Source organism: Hylobates moloch, unplaced genomic scaffold (assembly GCF_009828535.3).
Source record: "Hylobates moloch isolate HMO894 unplaced genomic scaffold, HMol_V3 SCAFFOLD_14, whole genome shotgun sequence".
Taxonomy (NCBI): Eukaryota; Metazoa; Chordata; class Mammalia; order Primates; family Hylobatidae; genus Hylobates; species Hylobates moloch.
In genome coordinates, this window is record NW_026652289.1 from 1,316,695 (window position 1) to 1,339,121 (window position 22,427).

General features: G+C 52.3%; 1 protein-coding gene across 2 annotated transcripts; it reads left to right on the forward strand.

Annotated features, from left to right (window-relative positions):
• The first annotated feature begins 218 nt into the window (after positions 1–218).
• POFUT2 (protein O-fucosyltransferase 2) lies at positions 219–22,177 on the forward strand. 2 transcript variants are annotated; one of them, XM_032174639.2, is made up of 9 exons: positions 219–373; positions 2,144–2,394; positions 4,506–4,650; positions 5,541–5,651; positions 9,722–9,788; positions 10,750–10,875; positions 17,859–18,039; positions 18,312–18,435; positions 20,367–22,177. In XM_032174639.2, exons 1-9 carry the CDS (start codon positions 243–245, stop codon positions 20,518–20,520), a joined length of 1,290 nt encoding a protein of 429 aa, XP_032030530.1. In that variant the 5' UTR covers positions 219–242; the 3' UTR covers positions 20,521–22,177. The 2 variants fall into 2 exon arrangements, with proteins under 2 accessions (XP_032030530.1, XP_058284035.1); XM_058428052.1 differs by lacking the exon at positions 219–373 and adding an exon at positions 1,139–1,244.
• Positions 22,178–22,427: the final 250 nt, after the last annotated feature.

Sequence of the window (22,427 nt, forward strand, 5' to 3'; positions counted from 1 at the left end):
CGCACCACACCCACGGCCTCCGGGTCTGCAATGGAACCTCCGGCCGCGGCGGTCAGGAGGGCGGAAAATCCGCGCACGCGCAGTTCCCCCTCCCGCCCCGTCTTGCCGGTGATGGCACATAACGCAGGCGCGCGGAGGGCGGAGCTGGGCGTTGCCCTGGCTACTGGGAACGCATTTCACGGGGGCGGGGCGTGGTTCCGGGGCGGGGCGCGGCCGCCGGAAGTGCGTGGCCGCCCGGGGCCATGGCGGCACTCAGCTTCGTCTTCCTGCTGCTGGGTGCAGCGTCCTGGCCTCCGGCTTCTGCCTCTGGCCAGGAGTTCTGGCCCGGACAGTCGGCGGCCGACATTCTGTCGGGGGCGGCTTCCCGCAGACGGTAAACGCGCGTCCACGGTGCCAACGCTGGGGTTCCAGGGCCGGGCAGGGTCAGAGGATGGGATGGAGGCGGGGCGGGGTCAGGGGCCAGGGAGATGGGATGGGGTCAGGGGGCAGGCCAACGGGATGGAGGGTGGTCCGGGGCCAGGGAGATGGAATGGAGCGGAGTTATGGGGCAGGGACCAGAGGGATGGGATGGAGTGGGGTCAGGGGGCAGGGGCCAGGGGAATGGGATGGGGTCAGGGTTCTGGGGCACGGAATGTGGCGGAGTAAGGGGCCAGGGTGATGGTCTGGGGGCAGGGGGCGGGGCAGGGGCCAGGAGGGGTGGGATGGGGGCGGGGCAGGGATCAGGGGGATGGGATGGAATGGGGGCAGGGCAGGGGCTGGGGCCAGGAGGGGTGGGATGGGATGGGGGCAGGAACGAGGGCCCGAGGGATGGGATGGGGGTGGGGCGGTGGCCAGGGCCAGGAAGGATGGGATGGGGACGGGGCAGGGGCAGGGGCCGGGCCGGGGCCTGGGGAGTGGGATGGGGCGGGGAATGGGATGGGGCGGGGGATGGGGGCAGGGTCGGGCCAGCGGGTTGGCTGTAGTCGGGGCTGCGTCACTGCGGCCCGGGTCTGCAGGCGGGGTCGTCTGCGAGGCCGGGGGCGCAGCCTCGGGAGCCCAGGAAGGGCGCCGGGTTGCTCAGGCTGAGCGTGGGCGGGCTCCGGAGGCCCCTGCAAGTGACACGGGTCCCGGCCTGGGTGTGCGGAGCCAGGAGTCAGTGCCGGGCGGGCGGTCCGCAGTGAATTCTCAGGGCCAAGACGAGCTTCGCGGCCGCCCTGTGGCTGTGGGGTCTCCAAGCGGTCCCCGAGAGGGACCTGGACGCAGAGGTGCGCACGGCCCCTCGTGGCGTTCGCAGGCCTGGGCGCTGCACGCAGCTTCACTCGCGACGATGGGAGTCTGGAAAACCAGCGCAGAGCAGGGAAAGGAGAGCGCCAGGGACAGGGTTTCTGTAGCCTTTGGGGACCTGTCTGTGCCTTGGGGCGCTTTGTGTCCTTCCGCTAGGGCAGTGATCTTAAAGTGTGTCCGGGATCTCTGCGCTTTTGTAGCCATTTTAATAGTAGTACCAGCGTATTATACGCCTTTTTCACTTCTCATGAGTGCACTGTGGAGTTTTCCTAGAAACCACTTGATGTGTGGTGTCACAACAGATTGAATGCAGAAACGGGTATGGGAATCCAGCTGTCACCAGACCCAAAAGAGATTTGCAAAAATTAAGAACATCATCACAGTTCTTCTCACTAATTCATTTTTTAAAATACACTTATTTTTTATTTAAATATGTGATTTTTGTTAACATGTAATGGTTTATTATTTTTAGCTGAATTAAATACTTGTAGCTTTAACGTCTAACATAGGACCTATCAATAGACATAGTGCACGTAACCAGCCATCAATCATTGTTTCCAGTGTAAAGGGGTCTTTAGACCAAACAGTTTGAGAACTATGTGGGTACTGATTCTTCGGTTCCAGTCACTGGGATTCCTCTGGCCTTAGTGTTGAACTATTGCTAATTGTTAAAAGGATGTTAGCATGTCTGCTGCTTCTGCTTACAGGCTCCGTAAGTAGCTGGTCATAGAGAAACAGGTAGGCCACTCACTGCCTTCGCAAACTAGGAACCATCGTAAGTGCCTAGAGTCGGGCCACGCGTTGAGACTTCTGAGCAGTCGGGTTTTCCGTGCGGAAACCTCAGCATTCCAGACCTGTGGTCCTCCTTCTCCCTGCTCAGGTATCTTCTGTATGACGTCAACCCCCCGGAAGGCTTCAACCTGCGCAGGGATGTCTATATTCGAATGGCCTCTCTCCTGAAGACTCTGCTGAAGACGGAGGAGTGGGTGCTTGTCCTGCCTCCGTGGGGCCGCCTCTATCACTGGCAGAGTCCTGACATCCACCAGGTCCGGATTCCCTGGTCTGAGTTTTTTGATCTTCCGAGTCTCAATAAAAACATCCCCGTCATCGAGTATGAGCAGTTCATCGCAGGTGAGGCCGAGTGGCACGCTGGGAGGCCGTGGTTGCTTCACTAGGGCCAGGCAGTCATTTCTAAGGTAGACATCAGGTTGGGCTTATGATTGCGTCCAGCCTCAGCAGCATCCTCCAGTGCCCAGCGCTGCTGCCTGAGGCCTGTGGCAGCACCTCCTCCGCTCAGGAGCACAGTCCCTTTCCCACGCTGCAGTGAGCTTCCCAAAATGTTTCTCGGGAAATGGACCTGAAATGGATGAGCTTTGTGCCCCCTCAGTTAGAGCCGCCCTTACACCCTAAGAAGCGGCCACCCCTGGGTCTTGTACTGACGGGACTCGGCTCCCTGTGCGAAAGGCTGTTTTACGTTAAGGAAGATGCACTGCGTGCGGAGTACACTTTGTGGTGTCTCAGTGCAGCACCAGGGATAAAGGTCTGTCTTGTTTAACTTTGTGTTGCTTAATCGTTTCATTTAATTTTAAGAGAAGAATTAAAGCTCTTCTTAGAATGAAGGTATCTAGAGCTTTTTGTGTTGTGTTGTTTGGAAGCGATACATTTAAAAGTAAGTGATGCTTTGCTGCTGCACTTGAGAGGCCTTGAAGACGAATGAGTTAGTTTTGAGTCAGGCTCCTGCTTTCTAGCACCTGTTGAGTTCTTACTCGACAGCCACTCTCGGGGCTTAGAGACCTTTGCCCCCTGCCAAGGAGTGTGCCTCCCGTGTCGTCATTTCTCAAGGATGTGGTTCTCGTTGCACCCTAGATCTTGTCACTCGGAAATGTTTTCTGTGTCAGGGTCAGTCTTGCGAGTGCTAGGGGCATATGCAGCAACAGGGAGTAACCTGTGACATCCTTGTTGATACCAAGTCAGGAAGTCTGCTGCTTGTAAAAAGCATTCCTAGCGTGCATTCTTTCCTGAGTTGACTTTAAAATTTGCTTGTGAGTCCTGGAAGATGAAAGCTGTGGTTGGGTGTTTGGTCTAACCTGCAGCCAGCCCTTGGTCTGAACACTGGGTAATAGGAACCCGGAGATGGCATCCTTACCTCCCTTCGGGACCAGTGGGTTTCCTGACAGGGAAGCGGACAGGTCTGGGCCTTGGGCATCCGAGCGCTTGGGAAGGTCTGGGAAGACACCCCGTGTAATGAGCTTCTGAGGCAGATATGCTGGTCTCACACTTACCTGCCATCCACCAGCCTGGGGCTTTGCTGAGCTGTTTCCTCGCCTGTGAGGTGGGGAAGGACCTGGGTGCCTGTCCTAGGGCAAGGCTGCCAGGAGACTGCACACAGTGAGCTCCTGATGTGGCTAACACAGCGCCCAGTGTGCAGGATCTTCACCACCTCCCACTAGCGTAAAAGGAGCCCCCACAGCTCTGGCTTCGGACCCTTAGGCCACGCAGCCCTTAGCCCCCAGTCATGAGTGAGCAAAAAGGACACCAGAACTTCACCTGCGCGGTGCTCCCTCCCGCTTTGTTTCTGCCCCAGAACTTCACCTGCGCGGTGCTCCCTCCCGCTTTGTTTCTGCCCCAGAACTTCACCTGCGTGGTGCTCCCTCCCGCTTTGTTCCTGCCGCCTTTGAGCAGATCTTAATTGCTGAGCTCTTGGGCGTCGCAGTGGCACCTTCTCGGTGCGGGTTGGGCCGTGGGTAAAAGGCACAACTCCTGCTCACCTGAGCTTCTGTCCCCGGGGGAGGCAGGACGCCAGTGCAGTAGATGGTGGCCGAGGTGGTGAGGAGCACTGTGGGAAACCAAGGGGGTAGGGGACAGTGGCCTCACAGAGGGCCGGAGGGTGAGCTCCCAAGGGGAGTGGTTCTGGCGGGGAACAGCCTGGACCAGGGCGTGAGGGCCGGATGGGCTCACACGGGCCCCTGTGAGGATGGGGCCTGCTGCAGCCAGGCAGGGGTGGGGCGGGGGAATCGGGGACCAGCTCCACGCCACCCCCCGCTGGCTGCTGTTGCATGCTGTCGGCCGGGTACCCTCACGGCATGTGCTCTGCCCTGTCTCTGCCTTTGTGAGCCTCCTACAGTCCCTTTGGGAATAGGGTGGTGTACAGTAGTAACAGTCGGCTGCTGGTGGCTGATGCCTGCCCGTAAGTGAGCTTCTGATCGCTGTCACACTGCCCGGCTTCTCTTGGTGTCTTTCAGAGTCTGGTGGGCCCTTCATTGACCAGGTTTACGTCCTACAAAGTTATGCAGAGGGGTGGAAAGAAGGGACCTGGGAAGAGAAGGTGGACGAGCGGCCGTGTATCGATCAGCTCCTGTACTCCCAGGACAAGCACGAGTACTACAGGTGCCTGCTAAGGCTGCTCCCCCTGCCGCAGGCGCCCCCCGCTCCCCCCCACCTCAGGGACCCCCCCCACTCCTCTCTGCCGCCACAGGTGCCCCCCGCCCCTCCTGCACCCCGCCTCCCCCCCACCACGGTGTCCTCACCCCCTACTCCCCCGGCCACAACCCCCTCCCCCGCAGTGCCCTCGCTGCCCATGCTGGTTGCTGATGCAGGGTTCTGGGCGTCCCCTCCTGGGCATCCTCACAGTGTTGCAGCGGCCCTCGTGGTGGAAGCGCTTGTGGCTGCCCACACTGTTCCTCGTCCTTGACAGGCGGGTCCCCTTTGTGCTGAGGCCTCAAGGATGGGCCGTGATGAACACCTGGCTGAGACCACGTGCCTTTTTCCCTGTGTCTTTTCATGCATTGGATGTTGCCACAGGGATGGAGGTCTTGTCAGTCCCAAGTGTCGATTGCCATTAAAGGCTCTGACGCTGCCAGGCCTCCTGTGGAAAAGCTGTCAGTTAACAGCCTCCATGTGTCCAGTGCCAGGGCAGCTGGCTCTAAAATATGGCAGGTGAGCCCTTGGGAAGGGCGTGGTTGACTTGGCTGATGGTCACAGCCAGGCTGGCCCTGAAGGTGCACAGGGCTGTCTCTGTCCGGCTCCCTCTGCCTCCCCGGCCATCCTGCCAGCCCCATCATGGGGAAAGCCTCAGTGGTCCATCAGCCTGAGAGACACTTGTGGGCTTCTTTTAAAATTTTACTAGAATGTCACGATCTGCAGTCACGATCAGTAAGTTTTCCTGAAGCAGCCACGTTTCATCAGGAGCAAGCCACAGTGTGTGCGTGTCTAGCCTTGATTTGTTTTCCTCGTGAACAAAAGAAACTGATAGAGCTGCCTTGGGTTTTGTTTTCCAGAGGATGGTTTTGGGGTTATGAGGAGACCAGGGGTCTAAACGTCTCCTGTCTGTCCGTCCAGGGCTCAGCCTCCATCGTGGCGCCCCTGCTTCTGAGAAACACATCAGCCCGGTGAGTGCCCCGCTCCCCTCGGGAGCAGCCTGGAGGCTGTGGCGCCTGCTCCGTGCGTGCTAGGCTGGGGGCTCTCCGCCCGTACTCCTGCATCCCTGGCCCACCCACCTCACAGACAGTGGACCCTGGGGGCCCTGGGGGGGTGGTGGTTAGGGAAGTGGTTGCATGTGTCTCCGTGAAACAGCCCAGTGGGTGCAATGGGTGACGTGGACAGCGGGTGAGGGGCACAGAAGTGAGGGCTTGGCCCAGCTGGGTGCACGGGGAGGGGCTGGGCTGGGCTGGGGGCGGTGGGGGGCTCACCATGAGACTGTTCAACATTTGTAGCACTTGGGCAGCTTTTACCAGTACCTCCCCGCTCCCCGCACCCAGCACCCACTGTTTGATCTGTTTTCTGCCTCATGGGTCTGGGGAGGATCGTGAAGCCACCTTTGGCCATGCGTCTGCCGCAAGTGGCTGCCGGCCTGGTGAGCCGGGCCTCGGGGGTCCACCCTGGAGGCTGGGGTTGCAGACAAGTCAGTACCCGATGGTGTCGTAAACTCTGGAGGGAATTGTTGATGGCCACGTTCTTAGAACTTGCAGACTGGGACCCTCTCCGTCACCTCCCTTGGATCTTCTTCTGAATCCCCCAGCAGGCGCTGTGAGCGTCTCCCACAGACGGGGCACAGCAGGGCATGGGTGCCCCTCGCACTTGCCCACGTTGAGGCTGCCTTGTCTGCTGTCGTGCCCTGTGTCCGCCTCTAGAGGCCGTGGCAGCCACGATCCTATTGCACATCACAGCTGGCTCGGTATCACCCTGGTCAGTAACAGCTGCCACTGGCCCCAGCGGGCCGGGACCACATGGTCTCAGCTGCTGTGGGCCTTTGTGAAGGCAGATGGCTCCGGCACAGGCCCACGTGTCTGCCGCTCAGCCAGCCCGGCTGTTGCAGAAAGGCAGAACTCAGAGGTTGTGGAGGGAACTAGGCTGAATTGTTTCGGTTGTTGAGATGCAGCTTTAATGTTGTCCTGGGACTGGGTTCATTTCATGAAAATATCTGGGTTTCGGAAGCCAATCTGCCTACGTTTGGGGCCTGTGGAACAGTCTTGCCAGTCAGTTTTTTTGACTCACATTTACAGGTTAGAATGGAGCTGAGCCCAGAGGGGGCCTCCAACTAGATGGTCCTGATTTAGGAGAAACGTCTCTGCCGGGGAGCAGTGGGAAAAGGCGCAGTGGAAAAGGAGGCGGCTGATGGGCGGTGAGGTTATCTGCCCCCAGCACCCAGGGAAAGTCTCTTCCGGGGGTTAAAACCTAATGGGAGGGTGAAGCTATCAAGCCGTCAGGAGAGGAGCCTTACCGCCTTGGGGCAGAAAGCTTTCTTCAACAAGATGGGAAAAGCATGCACCAAAAAAGAAAGATTGGTAAAGCCAGTTACTTTAAAATCAAGAACTTTTGTCCATTAGGAAAATGGAGACAGGCCTCAGAGAGGGAGGTCCTGCAGCGCATTTGATGAACTAAGGACTCTCCGGGATACAGGAGACGAAACCCAGCGAATGAGGGATGGGCAGCCTGGGGTGAGGTGAGTCCAGGGCAGAATCCGTGCGACTGGGACGAAACTCAGCGAGTGAGGGACGGGCAGCCCGGGGTGAGGCGAGTCCAAGACGGGATCCGTGCGATTCAGGAGTAAGCACAGCTGCTGTTAATGCGAGCAGCTGCCCCCAGTGCTGTCATGCTCAGGAAACCGACCCCCGTCGGGAGGACAGGCCTGCAGGGGCTCGAAGGCTGCTCCTGGAGGAAGAATCTGGTAAAACCCTGGGAGCCCAGTGCACCCCGAATGCGGGACATGCACCCGCAGACCCCGCCCAGGAACGTTCATGGCCTCCCCAGACCAGGAAAACACGTGCTCCCCTCAGCCGCACACTGGATAGAGTGTGGTAGATCCACAACTGAAGATGGGCAGACTGCTGCCGTGTTCAACAAAGACAAATCAAGATACAATGCCCAGTAAAAAAAAAAAAGAATAAAAAGATAAATGTAGTCATGTTCCATGTGCATGAAGGTTAAAGACAGTCCTGTGCATCGGAGGGAGAGATGGGAGGATGCCGGGAGGCCCCTGAGGACGGGGCAGAGCAAGTGTGTGAAGCGCTTTGTTCCTCCTTGTTCCTCCACCCGGGTGGGGGCTGCACCGTGTTCATTTTGGAGCAGTTTGTCTACCTGCGCCTGTGCGGAATGTGCGTCTTGAAGTGCAGTATTGCATTTCATAAAAAGCCCTTAAAACGGCATTAGAAGCAGGGCCGGAGGCACCCACTGAATCCAGCTATGCCCATCTCTCCAGAAATCGCCTCACATCGCCACCTGTGCATGCGGTCGTCTTTTGAAATACACGTGGAATCACCACACGTGCGCTCTCCATGCGGTTTTCAGTTTGCCCTTTCTTCCCACCCAGCCACTCACCTGGGTATTACGACACGTGGACATCACCTCGTTCTTTTGCAGCTGTCTGTGTACAGATGGAAGACAATGTGGCTTTTGGTTGTTTCCAGGTTTCTGTAAAAGAGTCTTGGTGTGAACCATGAGGGCGTAAAACTGTAGGATGCCACCCAGAAGAGGATGGCTGGGTATGCCCTTGGTGCAGTCCTCAGAGTCCCCGCAGTGGCTGTGCACAGCTGGTTCCCAGGCAGCCATGAGGGCCGAGAGCTTCCATCTGTGTGGATCCAATAGCGAAGTGTGGAATCCTTGCTGTGTTCGTTTGTGTTTCTTTGATTTCAGAGTACAACTACACTTTAAAAGCCTTTTGAAATGTTATTCTATAAAATGCCAACTTAGATATGTTGCTCATTTTTTCTCTGTAGAGATTAAATTTGTTTTTTTGTTTTTTTGAGACTGAGTTTTGCTCTGTCGCCCAGGCTGGAGTGCAGTGGCGCCATCTTGGCTCACTGCAACCTCTGTCTCCCGGGTTCAAGCCATTCTCCTGTCTCAGCCTCCCAAGTAGCTGCGACTACTTTTAGCATGTGCCGCCATGCCTGGCTAATTTTTTTGTATTTTTAGTAGAGACGGGGTTTCACCTTATTAGGCAGGCTGCTCAACTGCCTGACCTCATGATCCGCCCACCTTGGCCTCCCAAAGTGCTGGGATTAGAGGCGTGAGCCACTGCGCCCGGCCAAAATTAAAATTTTTATTTTTCCTTAAACATTTCTGGGTTTTTGTATTCCAACTTTACCACCCCAATATTCAGGTCTGTTTGCTCATGATCCATTTTGTGTGTTTCGTTTTTATTTTGCATCGAGAGCCCTGGGGAGTTTGCTGAGACGGTTGGCTCAGTGGCTGGAATAGGAGAGGCACTTCCCACGTGGAATTAGGTAACGTGACAGTCACAGGCACCAGGATGACTTGTCAGACCCAAACTGGAGCAAGGCAGGCACTGAGGAGGAGGCACCTGCCTGCGAGTCTGAGATAAAGGCCAGCTGGAGGGCTCTCTGAAATAAGCCCAGGACGTTCCTCACGTGATTCACGCACCTCAACTTTCACAGCCGCCGTTTCAGTCATATGCAGGTATTCCTGGGAGTAGGTTTGCTACTGGACAAGGGCTGCAGTAATTCGGATGAGACGCTGTCGAAAGAATGCCTGCCCAGGAATGGCGTCTCTACCACGGAACAGATGCAGCTCTGGCTTTGAGCTCGAGTCAGTGAATTTGTTTCCGAGCAGCTTATGTAACCTCTTCTTTTTGCCAAAGAAAAGCTTCCCCCACCCTCCCCTCTTCAGGCACACCTGCAGCTTGCCATAGCCGTTGGTGGATCCTGGATTCCAAGCCTTTTGCCCACCATCAAATACACTCCTCAAATTAGGAGATACTTTTCTCTGATGTCATTCTCTCAGTTGACAGTAGGCATTAAAGCCCTCTCAGAACTGTGGTGTGGAGGCCAGACGGCAGCCTGCCTGTGTCTCAGCCATAACCGCCCAACGCGCCCTGGTTAGTGTCCCTCAGAGACTTGGTCTCTGCTTCCTCGGCCCAGGGTTCTCCCACTTTGTGCTCTGAGAGTGTGAATGTCGTCATCCTTAACTCATAACTGTTTATTCTTCTGTTGTTTAAAAATAGGTCCGTGATGTTAGACAGAGCCGAGAACCTACTTCATGACCACTATGGAGGGAAAGAATACTGGGATGTGAGTGTTTCCTCGGGAGCATCTTTCTAAATTAGTGTATGTTGCCCGTTATTTAGTTTTTGAAAATTTAAAACAGTCGACAGCTCTTTTTGAACCTTGCTGATTAAAATCATAATTTTAAGCCATGGATTTGGGCAACTGCGGTGACTCTGCGCCACCCGAGTCTCGTGGCTGCAGAGCCAGGTCCTCGGGAGCCTGCAGGGCCACCCAGCTCTCCCCTCTGATGGCACAGGCCCTGAATGCGGTGGCGGCCCCCTGGAGTCAGCCCCCGAGTCAGTGACTCCGTCAGTGGCTGGAACATAGATCCCTCCTTTCTCCTCTCTTTAGCTTTGAAAGGTGTGACTATTTTCTGCAGCGGGTCTTTTCCGTTGGCGTTGATTTCCGTGTTGATGGGGTGACTTTCCATAGCCACCCCTGGTTCTGTGAGTGAGTGGGGGCAGAGGGCGGGAAGCGGCTGCCCCCTCCCGTGGACACAGCAGGCCTGCTGACATGTTCACCAGGGCAGCAGCTTGTAAAGCCGGAACCTGCCTGCAGGAGACATAGTCCCTGCTCCTGTGGGACTTTGTGCAGGTCAGTCCCGCCCCGTTTGGCAAAAGCAGGATGTGCTAACCGCGTAAGTTAGAAGTCGAGTTGGGGAGAGACTGAGGGGAAGGAGCTGCACACAGTTGTGCCAGCCAGGGGCAACGGCCAGCTGAGCCTAGTGTGTGCCGCAGCTTCCCACGGCAGGGCTGGCAGAGCCGGCAGGGTGGGGGGCAAGCCCTGCGTTGGCTTCATGCAGGACACCCTCCGAGAGCCTCCACCGTGGACGGCGCTGCTTCCCGGGCGACCGTCGATGAGGGACGTGTCCGAGGGGCTTGTTCCAGCTGTGGGGGTGGGTGGTGGCAGCGACGGGAGAATCCCCTCCGGGAGGGCTGCGTGGTGGGCAGGCGTGTTCTCAGCCGAGCCGTCGCCGTTTCCGCAGACCCGTCGCAGCATGGTGTTTGCCAGGCACCTGCGGGAGGTGGGAGACGAGTTCAGGAGCAGACACCTCAACTCCACGGACGACGCAGACAGGATTCCCTTCCAGGAGGACTGGACGAAGATGAAGGTAGCCCCCTCCCTTTTGTTAATTAGAGAAAAGGTAAAGTCTCCCTGGAGATGCCCAAAAACTCAGGCCTTCAATGTAAAGTCACGGCAGGGTTGGCGTGTTTGTCGGCGTGGATGCCTCGGCGCCTCTCTGGAATGTCAGTCACGGTAATCACCTGCTCTCGGGAAGCACCGGGACCCTGGAGCCCTCGTCATGTGCAGACTCAGGGAGTCACTCGGCCTGGTTTACCTTTAGTAACCCGGGCAGTCATGGCAGGCCCAGCAGACTCAAAGGTGTTCTCAGAGCGCGGCGAGGCCAGGAGTGCGGAAGCAGGAGCTCGAGGTGGTCAGAGGCACGTTTGGCCTTTTTCCCTCTTGATAGATAACGAGAAAAAAGCAGTGTTCACCTGGACTCGCCCAAAAGCACCATCAGTGCTATTTTGGTCTAGAATCATCCTTTTTTTATTCTATGTGTATATTTTTAAGTGTTTTCTGAAAGTTTGGGTTTTTCTGTGATATAATTTTAACAAATGTGTTGCTTTTTCAACTTGATATTGTTTTTAAGCATTGTCAGTGTCTGTTTTTAGTGTTTTTTAAACAAAACTTTCATGGAAGTGCCATTTTACTTGCTTGTTCTTTATGGGGTTTTTGAGCTATTTCCAACTGGAATAGCATTCATTGTTCCAGCAATAATTAAGTTACTTGGACAGTTTTTACTGGGGAAGAAATATAGAAGATTTTTTCATTTTTATCCCACTTGTATTTCTTTTCAGTGTTTTTTTTATTCTTCTAAATTTTATTTTTAATTTTATTTAATTAATTTGTTTTTGTTTTTGTTTTGAGACAGAGTCTCACTCTGTCTCCCAGGCTGGAGTGCAGTGACACGATCTTGGCTCACTGCAACCTCTGCCTCCCGGGTTCAAGCAATTCTCCTGCCTCAGCCTCCCGAGTAGCTGGGATTACAGGCACGTGCCACCACACCCGGCTAATTTTTGTATTTTGAGTATAGACAGGATTTTCCCATGTTGGCCAGGCTGGTCTCAAACTCCTGACCTCAAGTAATCCACCCACCTTGGCCTCCCAGAGTGCTGGGATTACAGGCGTGAGCCACTGTGCCTGGCTTATTTTATCATTTTTTTTTAGCCTTAATCGTTTTTGGGGAGCAGGTGGTGTTTAGTTACATGGATAAAGTGGTAGTTTTCTGAGATTTTGGTACACCCATCACCCGAGCAGTGTACACTGTCCCCAATGTGTAGTCTTTTATCCCTCACCCCCTCCACTCTTCCCCTTGAGTCCCCAAAGTCCATTGTGTCATTCTTATGCCTTTGCATCCTCATAGCTTCGTTCCCGTGAGAACATACAATATTTGGTTTTCCATTCCTGAGTTACTTCACTTAGAATAATGGTCTCCAGCTCCATCCAGGTTGCTGCAAATGTATTCATTTCGTTCCCTGTTATGGCTGGAACCATATATACCACATTTTCTTTATCTACTCATTGGTCTGTGGGCATTCAGGCCGGTTCCATGTTTTTGCAGCTGTGGATTGTGCTGCTATAAACATGCGTGTGCAAGTGTCTTTTTCATATAGTAACTTCTTTTCCTCTGGGTAGATACCCGGCAGTGGGATTGCTGGATCAAATGGTGGATCTACTTTTAGTCCTTTAAGGAATCTCCACACTGTTTTCCATAGTGGTTGTACCAGTTGACATTCCCACCAGGAGTGTCACAGTATCCCTTTCACCACATCCGTGCCGACATCCATTATTTTTGGGTTTTTAAATGATGGCCATTCTTGCAGGAGTAAGGTAGTATCCTATTGTGGTTTTCATTGCATTTCCTTGATCATTAGTGAGCTTAAGCATGTTTTCATATGTTTGCTGGCCATTTGTGTATCTTGAGAATTGTCTATTCCTGTCCCTAGCCTACGTTTTGATGGGATTGTTTTTTCATGCTGATTTGTTTCATTTCCTTGTAGATTCTGGATATTAGTCCTTGGTCGGATGCAAAGTGTGCAAGTATTTCCTCCCACTCTGGGAGCTGTTCGCTGATTATTTCTTTTGCCGTGCAGAAGCTTTTTAGTTTAATTATGTCCTATCAATGTTTGTTTTTGTTGCATTTGCTTTTGGGTTCTTGGTCAGGAACTCTTTGCCTAAGCCAATGTCTAGAAGAGTTTTTCTGATGTTATCGTCTAGAATTTTTATGATTTTCAGGTCTTTAAGTCTTCAATCCACCTTGAGTTGATGATGAGGATCCAGTTTCATTCTTCTACATGTGGGCTGCCAATTATCCCCACACCGTTTTTGAATAGAATGTCCTTTCCCCACTTTATGTTTTTGTTTGCTTTGTTGAAGATCAGTTGGCTGTAAGTATTTGGCTTTATTTCTGGGTTCTCTATTCTGCTCCACTGGTCTAGGTACCTATTTTTATAGCAGTGCCATGCTGTTTTAGTAACTATAGCCTTGTAGGATAGTTTGAAGTTGAGTATTGTCTACTTCCAGATTTGTACTTTTTGCTTAGTAGTCTTGCTTTGGCTATGTAGGCTCTGTTTTGGTTCCATATGAATTTTATAGGATTTTGTTTTTTCTAGTTCTGTAAAGAATGATGATGGCATTTTGATGGGAATTGCACTGATAGATTGCTTTTGTAGTATGGTCATTTTCATAATATTGATTCTACCCATCCATGAGCATGGGATGTGTTTCCATTAGTTTGTGTTGTCTATGAATTCTTTCAGCAGTGTTTTGTAATTTTCCTTGTAGAGATCAAGCTTTGTGGGTTTTTTTTGGTTGTTGTTTTTGTTTGTTTTTTACAGCTGTTGTAAAAGGAGTTGAGTTCTTGGTTTGATCTCAGCTTGGTGGTTGTTGGTGTATAGCAGTGCTACTGACTTGTGTACATTGATTTTGTGTCCTGAAACTACTGAATTCATTTATCAGATCTGGGAGCTTTTTGGATGAGTCTTTAAGGTTTCCTAGGTATACGATTATATCATCAGTGAACAGTGACAATTTGACTTCCTCTTTACTGATTGGGATGCCCTTTATTTCTTTCTCTTGTCTGCCCTGACTAGGACTTCCAGTACTATGTTGAATAGAAGTTGGTGAGAGTGGGCATCCTTGTCTTGCTCCAGTTTTCAGGGTGAATGCTTTCAACTTTTCCCTGTTCAGTATAATGTTGGCTTTGGATTTGTCATAGATGACTTTTATTACCTTGAGGTATGTCCCTTCTATGCCACCTTTGCTGAGGGTTTTACTGTTAAAGCGATGCCGGATTTTGTCAAATGCCTCTTCTGCATTTATTGAAATGATCATATGATTTTTGTTTTTAGTGCTGTTTAGGTGGTGTGTCACATTTGTTGACTTGCATATGTTAAACCATCCCTGCATCCCTGGTATGATACCCATTTGATCATGGTGTGTTATCTTTTTGATATGTTGTTGGATTCGGTTAGCTAGTATTTTGTTGAGGATTTTTGCATCTGTGTTCATCAGGGATATTGGTCTGTTGATTTAGGGAGGATTCCCTCTTTCTCTGTCTTTTGGAATAGTTTCAGTAGAATTGGTACCACTTCTTCTTTCAGTGTCTGATTTCAGCTGTGAATCCATTGGGTCCTGGACTTTTTTTGTTGGCAATTTTTAAATTACCGTCTCAATCTCACTACTTGTTATTGGTCTGTTCAGAGTTTATATTTCTTCCTGGTTTATATCTAGAAGGGTTGTATATTTCCAGGAATTTATCCTCTTGGTTTTCCAGTTTGTGCGCATAAAAGTGTTCATAGTAGCCTTGGATGATTATTTGTGTTTCTATGGTATCAACTGTAATATCTCCCGTTTTGTTTCTAATTCAGCTTATTTGGATCTTCTCTCTTCTTCGTTAATCTCACTAATGGTCCATCAATGTTGTGTATCTTTTCAAAGAACCAGCTTATTGTTTTATTTAACGTCTGTATTTTTTTGTTTGTTCATTTCAATTTCATTTAGTTCTGCCCTCATCTTGGTTCTTTTCTTCTGCTGGGTTTGGGTTTGGTTTGTTCTTGTTTCTCTCATTCCTTGAGGTATGACCTTAGATTGTCTGTGCTCTTTCAGATTTTTTGATGTAAGCATTTAATGCTGTGAATTTTCCTCTTGGCACCACTTTTGCTGTGTCCCAGGGGTTTTGATAAGTTGCGTCAGTGTTATTGTTCAGTTCAAAGAATTTTTAAATTTCCTTCTTAATTTCATTGTTGACCCAAAGATCAGGAGCAGATTATTTAATTTCCATGTGTTTGTATAGTTTTGAGGGTTCCTTTTGGATTTAATTTCCAGTTTTACTTCACTATGGTCTGAGAGGGTACTTGACATAATTTTGATTTTCTTAAATTTATTGAGGCTTGTTTTGTGGCCAGTCATATGGTTTATCTTGGATAACGTTCCATATGCTGATGAATAAAATGTATATTCTGCAGCTGTTGCGTAGAATGTTCTGTAAATATCTTAGTCCACTTGTTCCAGGATATAGTTTGAGGCCATTGTTTCTTTGTTGGCTTTCTGTCTTGATGACCTGTCTAGTGCTGTCAGTGGAGTATTGAAGTCCCCACTTATGTTGTGTTGCTGTCTGTCTCATTTTTTAGGTCTAGTAGTAATTGTTTTATAAATTTGGTAGCTCCAGTGTAAGGTGCATGTATATTTAGGATTGTGACATTCTCCCGTTGGACTGATCCTTTTATCATTATATAATGTTCCTCCATCTTTTTTAACTGTTGTTGCTTTAAAGTCTGTTTTGTCCAATATGAGAATACTACTCTGCTCGCTTTTGGTGTCCATTTGCATGGAGTATCTTTTTCCACCCCTTTACCTTAAGTTTGTGTGAGTCCTTATGTGTTAGGTCAGTCTCTTGAAGACTTTTGCCTCACAGCTTTCAGGTGGATTTTTATCCATTCTGCCATTCTGTTTCTTTTAAGTGGAGCCTCTAAGCCATTTACATTCAACTTTGGTATTGAGGTGTGAGGTACTATATTCTATTCATCATACTAGTTGCTGCCTGAATACTGTTTTCTTTCTTTTTCATTGCATTGTTTTATATGCCCTGTGAGATTTATGCTTTAAGGAGGTTCTATTTTGGCGTATTTTGAGGTTTTATTTCAAGATTTAAAACTTCTTTAACATTTCTTGTAGAGCTGGCTTTGGTAGTGGTGAATTCTCTCAGCATTTGTTTGTCTGAAAAAGATGATCTCCCCTTCATTTATGAAGCTTAGTTTTGCTGGATATAAAATTCTTGGCTGATAATTACTTTGTTTGTGGAGGCTGAAGATAGGACCCCAGTCCCTTCTAGATTGTGGGGTTTCTGCTGAGAAATCTGCTGTGAATCTGATAGGTTTTCCTTTATAGGTTACCTGGTGCTTTTGGCTCACAGCTCTTAAGATTCTTTGCGTCATCTTGACTTTAGATAACCTGATGACTATGTGCCTAGGAGATGATCTTTTTGTAATGAATTGCCCAGGTATTCTTTGAGCTTCCTGTATTTGGATGTCTAGACCTCTAGCAAGACCAGGTAAGTTTTCCACAATTATTCCCTCAAATAAGTTTTCCAAACTTTTCGATTACTCTTCTTCCTCAGGAACACCAATTATCCTTAGGTTTGGTTGTTTAACATAATTCCAAATTTCTTGGAGGCTTTGTTCATTTTTTTTACTATTCTTTTTTCTTCTTGTTTGTTGGATTGGGCTAATTTGAAAACCTTGTCTTCGAGCTCTGAAGCTCTTTCTTCTCCTGTTCTAGTCTATTATTGAAACTTTCCAGTGTATTTCGTTTCTTTAAGTGTGTCTTTCTTTTCCGTAAGTCGCAATTGTTTTTTCTTTATGATACCTATTTATCTGGAGCATTTTTCATCCATATTCTGTATTTTTTTTTTAATTTCTTTAAGTTGGTTTTCACCTTTGTCTGGTATGTCCTTAAGTAGATTAATAATCAACCTTCGGAATTCTTTATCTGGCAATTCAGAGATTTCTTCTTGGTTTGGATCCATTGCTGGGGAGCTACTATGATCTTTTGGGGGTACTATAGAACCTTGTTTTGTCATATTATCACAATTGCTTTTCTGCCTCCTTCTTATTTGGGCAGACTACTTCAGTGGAAAGATCTGGAACTCACGGGCTGCTGTTCAGATTCTTTCATCCCACAGGGTGCTCTGTGGTGCTCTTCCCCTTCCCCTAGGGATGGGGCTCCCTGAGAGCTGGGCTGCAGTGATTGTTATTGCTCTTCTGGGTCTAGCCACCCAGTGGGGCCACCAGGCCCTGGGATGGTGCTGGGGAATGTCTGCGGAGAGTCCCGTGATGTGACCCGTCTTAAGTTCTCCCAGCCGTGGGTACCAGCACCTGCTCTGCTGGAGGTGGCGGGGGAGTGAAGTGGACTCTGGGGGGGTCCTTGGTTGTAATTTTGTTGAGTGCACTGGCTTTCTCGAATGCTGGTTATGCTGCAGTGAAGTTGTCATGTGGACAGACTCGGGACCTGTGGACAGCCAGGATGTTGCAGGTGGTGGAATTAGCTGTTGCTTTCTCCTTCCTTGGAGCAGGGTGGTTCTGTTAGAATTTGCTGTAACCGTTTGCGTTGGTGGCCTCCAGCCAGGAGGTGGCGCTGTGAAGAGGGCAGCAGAACGTTCTGGCTCCCGGGGAGTTTGCAGCTGTGAGCTGCTCTGTCCACAGGATCCGTGAACTCTCTCTGGCACGTCCCTGCGGTGGTTCTCGGAGCACAAGTTCACAGCGTGAGCGTCCACATGCTGTTCTCTTTGTAAATATTTTTCCTTACCTCAGATAAAATGATCTCTGGTAATTAATACTGCTTCACTGTCTTCCTAGACATCTCGTTGCCCCCGAGATTCCACCTGAATCCCTTAGACATTCCTGGAGGCCACCCCATGGAGGAGGCCACATGGAAATGGTCATCCTTCTGCATCTCAAGTCCCACCCGGTGCCCAGGATGAGCCCCGAGTCCGCCTGTCAGTTTCTGCATTTCCTTGTGGTTCTTTGCTAGGTCAAGCTGGGCTCAGCGCTAGGGGGCCCCTACCTGGGAGTCCACCTGAGAAGAAAAGATTTTATCTGGGGTCACAGAGAGGATGTGCCCAGTCTGGAAGGGGCCGTGAGGAAGATCCGCAGCCTCATGAAGACCCACCAGCTGGACAAGGTGTTTGTGGCCACAGATGCCGTCAGAAAGGGTATGGAGCTTCAATGCTTTCGTTTCTTTCCTTCCTTCTTGATCCCTGGTTCTGTTCTGGGTAGACCTAGAACTACCCAGATCCATGAAGATCTGCATGATCTTCAACTGTAATTCCCGGGAGGGTGAAGCTGAATTGTGTGTCTGCACCTTTGGAGCCAGTTCCTAACGAATTAACCAGAAGCCAAGTACGCATGAGTTTCTGCTAAAGAGACACGTATCTGTCCTTACCGGAGGGTCCCAGTTCAAAGGGTCTCTCCTTCTACTTTGCAGAATATGAAGAGCTAAAAAAGCTGTTACCCGAGATGGTGAGGTTTGAACCCACGTGGGAGGAGCTGGAGCTCTACAAGGACGGAGGCGTTGCGATTATTGACCAGTGGATCTGCTCACATGCCAGGTGCCTGCCCACTTCACTGTCGGCCGAGAGCGGGTCAGGTGGCTTTCAAAAGGTCCTTCGTCTCAAGTACTTGGTGTCAGAGCAGATGGTCGCGTTTGTTCACAGTGGTCAGTTCCATACTGTTTGCCTCCTCGTCCGAGTCTCCTGTAGCATCTGGTTCAGTGTTCCCTGGGCTGAAGTTAATTGTTCATCTTGCCCCTTTAGTTCTCACACACAGAATTCCTCCATAGCAGGCTGTTGGCATAGCTGGCCTCGTCTCAGAACCTCGTCTCATTTTCCCGTCATTCCCAGTTTCTGCCCATCTGCCCCCTGCCCTGAGAGTTGCCCATGCCCTGGGCTTGGACGCGTCCTTGGTGCTGTGTGTGTTGTTGAGCATCCGTGAGCGTCCCCGAGGCCGGGAGCGTCCCCGAGGCCAGGGGCGTGGGCCCTCGTGCGATCGTTCCCGTGGGGCTGCCGTGAGCGTCCCTGAGGCCGGGAGCGTGGGCCCTCGTGCGATCGTTCCCGTGGGGCTGCCGTGAGCGTCCCCGAGGCCGGGAGCGTGGGCCCTGTGTGCGATCGTTCCCGTGGGGCTGCCGTGAGCGTCCCCGAGGCCGGGAGCGTGGGCCCTCGTGCAGTCATTCCTCTGGGGTTGCTGTGGGAGGTAGGCCTGGGCCTCTGTTCCTCCAAAGACCTGTCTGCCCACCTGCTTAGGAGACGAAGGTTGGGTTTAGGGCGAAACAGTTTGAGTTAAATGGAAAATGAAAGTAGAGGGAATGATCTTCCCCGTGGTTAGCACTGTGCATGCGCGTGCGTCTCTGTGGATTAGTCTGTCTCTCTCCTGCCCGAGGAATGCTGAGCGCCCTAAGCCGGTGCCTCTTCACGCACCTGCTATTTCCTGTGGTGTTCCGGGCATTGTGTATAAGATCCACAGAGGCTCCGGATGATGCTGTCTGCAGGGCATGGGTCCCTTCCCTGTTAAGCAGACAGGATGCAGTGCTGACTTCTTAGGTCAGGGCGGAGGTGTGCAGGAGCCCAGTCACGAGCTCGCCCCTGCTTCTCAGGTGTGGCCTTGGGATTTTGACTGCGACCTTGGCGGTGCTGTCTCCGCAGCCCAGGAAGCCTGCTGTGGGGAGGCTTCGGACTGAGCTCTCAGCCTCCTGCCCTCAGCTGCGCAAAGCGCTCGGCCCAGCTCACTGAAGCTGCTCTGCCTCCGGGCCGGCGCGGCCTGCTCTGGCAGGCCCCTGTGTGTGGGGTGGTGAGGGTCTCCCCACCAGTGCTGCCCCCACCCAGCAGCATACAGGCCTGTGTGGCCTGCTGGCCTTGTGGCTCTGTGTACAGTGCTGTGCATGTCACATTTGCTCTGGAAACATCTCTGGGGTTTGCTTGTTCATGAAGTTCATGGAGTGCCGCTGGAGAGCCAGAGACCAAGTGCGTAGGAGCCAGAGGAATGGGCAGGCCACTGACCCGAGGTCTGGAGAAACCCCTGGAGAAGGGTGTCCCCACCAGCCCATACAGCGTGTGTGTGGAGGAGGCCTTGACCTCCGTGATGTCTGCTGTGCCTCAGGATAAGGACCCCCATGCCCTGGCTAGACGGTGTCGTGATTAGTAGGAATCTCTCATTGTTCACCGTGTGACCCCCAGGAGGTATCTGACTGCACTGGCGTGCCTGGCCTGGGATTTGGTGACAGAGAGGAGGGCTCCCGGGGGGCATGCGGCGGGGCCGCAGCGTGGCGGCTGCTGACCGTGGGGTGTGGATGGGGCTGCAGCACCAGGCAGAGCCCCTCAGGGTGCAGATGTCAAGGGCATTTGAGCGAGGGGTGCCAGCAAGGGGGTGGCCGGCTGGCGGGTGCTTGGGGGGCGGCTGTGTCGGTTCCATGTAACTGTGGAACTCATTTCACTCACCTGCTCCTCTCGGTTCTCCCTGACTCCGGAACCTCTGTGATCCTTTGCAGGTTTTTTATTGGCACCTCAGTATCAACATTTTCTTTTCGGATTCATGAGGAAAGAGAAATCCTGGGATTGGACCCCAAGACGACGTACAACAGGTTCTGCGGAGACCAAGAGAAGGCATGTGAACAGCCCACCCACTGGAAGATCACCTACTGAGAAGGCTCCTCCAGGGCCGCTCCCCGGACCCGACTGGCGCAGGTGGATGCAGGTTCTGTCACCGTGGAGTCACCGTCTACTGCCAGCCAGGAGCTGGATGGACATGACCGTCCCTCGCAGGGTCCCAGGCCTAGAAGAGGCCCCACGCGTCTAGAGGTGCAACGCGTCTAGGGCTGTGCTCCGTCCTCGGCGTTTCCAGCCGCCATGGCTGATGAAGAGGCTCCGCTGCTCTCGGGGGCGGCGGTTTTTTTCAGGCAGCGTCTGTGAACCCACAGCTCGGTTGCCAGCAGGGCCCGCGTGGTGACCTAGAAGCAGGAGTGTTTGTCAGGCTCCAGCCCCGGCCTTTCCAGCCACCTTTCATGTCTTCATATTTTAAGCGCATTGAGGATAGGTGTAGGCGGGTGAGCTGCCCTCCGTCAGGTGGACATGGGCTGACATTTCCCTGGGAGCTGGTGCAAGGAGAAGCGTCATTTTAAATGTCTGCAGAGCGACCAGGGGCCTCATGAATCCCTCCGTTGCCTTCCACGCAGCAGGAGGCTGCCTGTGTGTTTCCTCCTGGGATGCGTGCAGGGCAGACCTACGCTGCAAAGGGAAGGGCCTGAGGCCTCAGGGAGCCCCGTGGAGGGATGACAGTTCAGGCCCTACTGTTGGCACATCGGAGTGCTGGGAAGTTTTTCAGTGACGTCTCTGGGGCACTCAGTGGATTGTCTATAGGAAACTTGCAGCGCCGCTACGCACACCAGGCCCGGCTGGCCGCCCCGCCCTCGCCCCGGCTGGCCGTCCCTCTCTCCGGCTGGCCATCCGTGCCCTCGCCTGGCTGCCCGCCCCTCTCTCCGGCTGGCCATCCGTGCCCTCGCCTGGCTGCCCGTCCCTCTCTCCAGCTGGCCGTCCCTGCCCTCGCCCGGCTGGCTGCCCCGCCCTCGCCCTGACTGCCCCTCTCTCACCCCGGCTGGCAGGTGCACATGGGGCCTCCGGGTCTACCATTCGCTATTGACAACTAGAAATGAGGAAGGACAGTTTAACTACAAAAGGTTGTCTAGGATGAGCTGCTTTATCAGGGAGCTCCTCGTACCCATTTTACAGAAATAATTTTTAGGTCTTTGTGCCACCACCACGAGGGGCATCTGCAAAGAGGGCAATGCTGGACACAGAATCCGTGGAAGGTGCAGCAGTGCCTCAGGGGTCCTCAGGGTCAGGGAGCCCCCCCCCCCTCGCCCTCTTGGCCCGTTACCCTTTGTGACTTCCCACCACGGTGTCGTGTGACCCTCAGTCAGGCTGGTGGGGGCCGAGTCCTCACTGACCAGCCACTTTCCACATCTGCTAGAGGAACAGTGACATGGACACTTGTGGGACAGATGACAGTTAGTGAGGAGGGACAGACAGCTCTTCCCTTCGGAGCCTGGCTAGTCTAGGACATCACCTTGCTGTGTCTTCTCAAGCTTTTAAAATTGACCCTGAACGTGTGACAGGGTCCTATGGTGTTACTCAAAGCTGTGCAGGGTAAATGATGACATATTTATTCTTTTTCCATTTGTTCTAGAAACAGTGCCTTTTTCATCAGTTGCATTTTCCAGGCTGAGAGCTGTATAAAACATTTTGGACTGTGACCATGTACCTTCCTTTTTAAGAGAAATAAACTGCTTTATGGTAGCTGGTAGCTGTGGAGTGTAGACTCATTAGACTCATTTCCTGCCACACAGCAGAAGGTGGAAGAACCTTTTCAGATCTCCCAGAAAGCGGATGGTGACCATGGTGACCAGGCATGGAGGAACAGGGTAGGGGCCGATCCTGCTGGCCTGTGAGTGCTGTGGCATCTACGTCAGGACACCAGTTCTGCAGAGCCCCTGGGCCCCCAGTGTGGCCTGGGTCTGCTCAAGGGGCCCTGCAAGGCCTCCTCTGTTCATTAG

Coding starts and splice junctions, on each gene's coding strand:
- POFUT2 (XM_032174639.2), top strand. CDS start 243: ATGGCGGCACTCAGCTTCGTCTTCCTGCTGCTGGGTGCAGCGTCCTGG. Junction 374..2,143: donor GGGGCGGCTTCCCGCAGACG/GTAAACGCGCGT, acceptor CTCCCTGCTCAG/GTATCTTCTGTATGACGTCA. Junction 9,789..10,749: donor GAGGGAAAGAATACTGGGAT/GTGAGTGTTTCC, acceptor CCGTTTCCGCAG/ACCCGTCGCAGCATGGTGTT.